Here is a 6000-nt window from a genome sequence, read left to right on the forward strand (position 1 = left end):
TTTGGGCCTATTGAAGAAAGGAAAGTGAAATGAGGGAAAGAAGAGATGTCATTGGAGCAAAACAGAGATGGAAGCGAATAAGAGATTAAAACAGGATGCAAGGGCAAATGAGGGAGGGGAAAGCATGACAGGGAAGCAGGTCAGAAAGATAGTTGGACAGCAATGAAAGCAAACTATAACAGTCAAGATGAAAAAAAATTGTTTTAGAGAATGTCAGAAAATATATTGCTCTTTTGGAAAGGGAGCAAAAGAGAATCAGTGGGAAGAAAGCCTGTTCCAGATAATGGGGTAGTATGTACAAAATGAGGAGGAAAGAAAAAGGAATCGGGTACTATAGCACATGAAAAGGAACGTATGAAGTCATGGGGATGAGGGACAAATATCCACATTAAAGTGACCTAGGTTCCCAGGAATAAGCTACCAAAACTACAAAAAACCTCTCACCCCCCGTTTCCCTTCAACTGGGGTATAGCAGTTGAACAATTTAAACAATTAGCCCCAATCTTTCAGTTCGAGAGCAAAGTTATCTTCCTTCTGTAGCAAAAAGAAAAAGCAATTTTAAGACTGGCAAGTAATGGTTCCCTTCCTAAACTTTGTTCAGATGTACGTACCCAACTCTGAATACAATTCCTATTAACACTAATAGGATTCATGCACACAGAAGGGATAATATAAATCCTGTTCCTAAACTGCTATATTTCCATCAACATAATTTTAGTGTGTGTATACAAACAGGTTATTAGTGTCTTTGCAAAACTGATTTGGCTAAAGTTATTTTTAGTTTGTGCTCTTAACAATTAATGCTTTTCTCAAGTAACATATAAGCAACAAGTATTTCTTAAAAGGAAAGGATAATCACTTGCAGCAAGTTCAAGCGAGAAAAAATGACCCTCAATTTAGAAACTATTCCAAAACAACACTTTTCAATAGGGAATCACTTTCTAAAATATCCTCTTCCTTGTATAGCCCAAATACCCCACAAATATACCAAGCAGTTAGCGACACAAGCTGATATTAAATGACGCTTCAGATGGTGACTGACAATTCCACTGCATGCATTTTTCTGCATAAGAACAAAATCCACCACACAATAGTAACATCTATTAGGGAGAACATTTTTGCAGCTCTCCTCTTGAAGCAAGTAGTTTCTTAAATGAATTTAACTACATTTTGTTCACAATTTGCTAAGCATTCAATTTGAAGGGGAAAAGAGTGCAAGAATTACTCAGAAACAATATGTGCACACAGATATATTATGCAGCCACAAAAGTCAAAGTTATTTCCTAGTTTCAACATTTCCAGTAGCATTAGCACTTAAATAACAACTAGATGAAGTTTAGATAATTTTAAATTTAATCTTCCGTGCAGTTTACATGCAGTAACACTCACATAGCACCTGGGCTCAGAGATACAATTTAAATAACTTTATTGGATTTCTAATATCAATTCAGGATCGTGATGAAAAGCTAGCAGCTGGTCCTACCTTAACTGTTTTCAATTGTGCAACCAAGCAGAATATCTCAATACAAAATATTTCCTTGGAGGGCCAAATTGTTTTAAGTGAAAGTTACAACTTCCCCTGTCAAGCCATCATCTATAATTTACTTTAAAGTATTTCAATTTAAAATGTAACAACTTGGACCCTCAACTTCCAAGCTGCTTTTTGTGGGACCAGTATGTGCATGCAAGTCCTACTGAAGTCAGTGGGTATGTCTACACTTCACAGTAAGCCCAGGCTCTGACTCAGGTTTGAGCCCATGTGACCCTTCCATCCACACACAAATCAGCCTGACTCAGGTCATCAAGGACTCAGGACCCAGTCCTAGGACCCTGGTAGGAGGATGGGTCAAACCCTGAGTCCTGCTGTGACTTGGGTCCAAACCCTGTCATTTTGCACTGTGGACACAGCTCAAGCCATGGACATGAGTCCAAAGGTCTGAGTATGGACATATCAGCATGGCTGTGAGACCCAGGACCAGCAACAGCAAGCCCAGGTTTACAATACAGTGCACGGGCTTAGAAAAAAGGAGTCCACAAGCCGAGTCCCACTGACCCAGGTTCACAATGCAGCATAGACATACTCAATGAGGCTCCACAAAGACTCAAGAATCTGCCTATGTGGGCCTAATTGGGTACATCTAGACTGCCAAAAAATAAAAAAACCCACCACACATCAGCAAGCCTCGGAGCTCGGGTCAACTACCACACTCACATTAGAGGGCCAAAAAACATCAACATAGACATTCTCACTCAAGCTGGAGCCTGGGCTCTGGGTCTCTCCATCCTCATCGGATATCAAAGCCTGGGCTCCAGCCCAACCGGGAATGTCTATTCTTAGCCCTGTGGTGCAAGCCCTGTGAGCCCACCTCAGTTGCCCAGGCTCCAGGACTCACTGCCAGGGCTTTTTTCCCTTGCAGTCCAGATATATCCACGGACATCTTCAACAAAGTCAGTTACTAATCAAATGTACTGAAAGGAGACATTCATAATATCTGCTTAAAATTGGAAGAGGAAACATATGAAATAACTATCATTGGTGGACAGATTACCAGCATTGACCATGTTAGCTCAACTAGTCACAGAGGTTCAACAAGTGTCACAGAGTCTACAATAAGATTTACAGTAAGCAGTTCCCTCTGGAAAGCAGTAGCTTCAATGTATTCCAGGTGACATATTTAAAAATAAACAAAAACTTTCAGAGTTCTGATTACCTGCTGAACTTCTCTTCCTAAATGCTACCAATAAATTAGGATTTCTGCAATTAGCTGGTCCAATTCAGGGACTATTAATGCCACTACTTAGCTTCCTGAAGATGGTAAGCATCAATATGCACTGTGCAACTGGACCACTTTACAAGCTTTAGAATATGATTTTTAGAAATAACATCCAAGTTTACATACAAGGAAATGGTTCTTATGGAGCTAAACGGCCAGAAGCCTGTGCCCATTTCTGGAAGAGATTTGTTACCACAGACTAAAAATTCATCTACACACAGTTTTTGCACCAATACTGGTTTGAAACCAGTACAACTAAGCAGCACAACCCCCAGGTGTGTAATTAAATCAGTATAACTTATGATGTAGCTTATTCCTAGAAATGTAGAAAAATAAGTTATACTGATATAACTGTGTTCACTTTAAGGGGGTTATACTGATTTAATTATTCCAGTAAAAAGAGAATCACATCCCTAATTGAAATAGTAAAATTGGTATAAAAACTGTGTATAGACCAGGCCCAAGTGTGCAATTCTCCACTGTCCTGCATCTTGCACAATTTCACCACTGCAAACAGTAGAAAATTTAGTACCTTCTGATTTGATAATATTTTGCACTTTGCCCTGCATATAGCATAGGCATTACATCATTGCAATGGAGAATTAGGCTCTAAAAATTGATGTGAAGGCAGTTTACAAAAATCTTAGTAAAACAAGATATCGTAAATCACAGATGGAGCTCCCTCAGACACTGAAACAGAAGAAGAAGAAAATGTACTCAGCTAGATGTTGATAGAATGCTGAATAACATCTGAAATTGTCACTGAAACATAGGTGGCTCTACAGGCACAAACATCATTTGAACCTTTTAAACACAGAGGACAGATAGTCCAACAGTTATTACAGCTAACTTCATAAGAGTTAAAAAAAAGTAATCCTAAATAGTCCAGCGAAAGGAAGGTTACCTTTCTGTGCTCAACTCTGAGAAAGTGGATGGCATTTTTGCATCTGTCAATTCTGATTCTTGAGAAATTAACAGATAGACAAGCACCTACATCAGCTCCTCCACATCCTAACTCCTGCTATTATGCATTCTTATTACCATATACAGAAACACCAGAATAATTACATTTTGAAAGCAACTACCCTGAAACATTGATTATCTAACCCCAGCTACCAAGGACGTTCTTTAACAAAAACAGGGTTGTGTCCTTGATGTCTATCACATTGAATTTTCTATCAATTATACAAACCTATATCATCTCAATTCATTCAAATGTCCTTAATGACGCCTGGATGAATTCAACTGTACTGTATCTAGTTTTCTTCAGGAAATTTAATACATGCAGTAAGAGGGAACAAAGGCTTTAACCTCACTTACTCAAATGCAAAGAAGAGTCCACTGGTGACCAAGATGAGAACCAGAGTCAGGTAGAAGACTCCAGTCTGCCGGGCCATCATGATCCTTCCGTTGCAAAAGAATTTGTTTCTTCCAGGGAAAACCTCCCATTTTCTCTTGGGAGCTGCTTTCTTTTTTTGATGGGGAGACTCCATGGGAGATGAGGAGCTGTGTGTGCTGATCTGACTGTATTCACAGTCTTTCATGGGCCCACTACCACCTCCAGGAGTCATCAAGGGAGTGTAATGAGGGAAACACCCCCAAAACAAAGATATTCTTCTGACCAAGATAATCCTCCCCACTAGCCCCAATTTTTTTTTTTAAAAAAAGGCAAGTTTATTACCAGAATGGTAGTAAATGTATCACACAAGCCCTGATTAACTCTTGAGAAACCAAAGCTGTCATACTATAAATGCTTGGGAGGTATTCCTTCCCTCCCCACCAAAATTACGAACTGATTTAAAATAGTCTTTTATGGTATAAGAGCAATTTATCACAAAACAGAAACCAGAAAAAAATTACAAAATAAATTGGTTGACCACAAAACTTAAAAAGTGTTCATCTTTAATGGAGTGGTTGTTCTTTCCTCAAAAGAGCACACCCTCAGATTTCTCTGGGGATCAACATTTTGGGTAAAAAGAGGTTCACCAGTTGAGTCTCTCCCATTCAGAGAGATTTGTTATAATACTCCTTCAGGCAGCAGGTTTTACCAAAAAAAGAAAAATGTATATTCCTAAGAGAAAATCCTCCCCACCTCCTCAAAGAGACACCACATAAGGCAAGCACACACAAACCCAGCTGCAACTCCGGCTTTGGAGAAACACACTGTAGAGGGATTTCTTCCGCCTGATTCAATGCAAAGTGGCTGCTTTGCCGCTGTTTCTTCTTGTTCGTCTGGGGAGGTGATTTTTTTATCGTTGATCTGACGAAGTGAATGTTTATTATTTTCTATTTTCCCCCTCCATAAAACTAAAAAATGTTCGAGCGGAGAGGAAGCAGAGTCAGTGCCTGTCCTTGGCAGAAATGGACACCGTTGGAGCCAGTCCTCATCCTTTTCATACACACATAAAAAGAGAAAATTCTCCTCCTCACCCCTGGCTTTTGGGCAGTGGGCGGTGTCAGCGTCTGGAGGTGTGTGGGTGGCGGTTTTCAAACCCAAGTCCTTCTAGACAACAGGTACGCACCGTTTCCTCATGCCGTTGCTCGGGCTCAATCCCGCGTGGCAGCCGGTTTCTGCCACCCCCCAAAAGAGGACTCACTGCGTGTAGCATATGTCTCTCCGCCCAGGACTCTTCCTCCCCATCGTCTTCTCCACACGGAGCCTCCCTTCCCCGACACCTTCTCCCACCGCCTCTGAGGCAGAAACGGCTCCGTCAGACGCTGTGGGGACACGGGCTCCTTCCCGCAGGGCAGAGGGGCTGCTGGGTCCCACCCCGCATCCTGACACCTCCGCGCACAGGGGCGGGCGGGGGCTCACACCGCCCAGCGAACGACGCCCCGCAGCTGCCGCGGCTCGTTGCCAAGCCCAGGTGAGAGGAGCCCTGCGCACGGCGCAGCGCGGGGAGCGCTCCGCTCCGTTCCCTTCCTCCGGCTCTGCCCTTAGCCGGGCTTGGCCCCGGCAGCCAGACCCAGCAGCGGCAGCAGCCACCTCTTCATCTTCGGCGGGGGGGTCACAACGGCTGCCGGTGCCCAGGGGGCACCAAACCCCTCCCCAGCCGCTCACGCCTCCTGGGGCGGAGGGAGGGAGCCCGACCCCCGCTGCTGCCCTCGAGCCGGGGCAGGGCTCGCCCAGCTGCTCGCCCCTCGCCAGGCACCGGCTGCAGCCCCCGGGATGGGGCCCTGCGCTCCCCGCCTTAGTCCGGCAGGTCCCTCCCTTCTCTCGCCGGCT

At 43.5% G+C, this 6000-nt stretch overlaps 1 protein-coding gene across 5 annotated transcripts in view; it reads right to left on the reverse strand.

Moving 5' to 3' along the window:
• Positions 1–5642, reverse strand: part of ZDHHC14 (zinc finger DHHC-type containing 14) — a 157389-nt gene extending 151747 nt beyond the window's left edge. For all 5 annotated transcript variants that reach the window (XR_002908912.3, XM_024214028.3, XM_024214026.3 and 2 more), the window contains exon 1: positions 4095–5642. Coding sequence is in view for 4 of the 5 variants with exons in the window: in XM_024214028.3 (XP_024069796.1) it covers positions 4095–4345 (251 nt within the window). In the remaining variant the exon portion in view is untranslated. The remainder of the gene's footprint in view (positions 1–4094) is intronic.
• Between the last annotated feature and the right edge of the window lie 358 nt (positions 5643–6000).

This window comes from Terrapene carolina, unplaced genomic scaffold, assembly GCF_002925995.2.
Source record: "Terrapene carolina triunguis isolate 2854851 unplaced genomic scaffold, T_m_triunguis-2.0 Scaffold85, whole genome shotgun sequence".
Classification (NCBI taxonomy): Eukaryota; Metazoa; Chordata; order Testudines; family Emydidae; genus Terrapene; species Terrapene triunguis.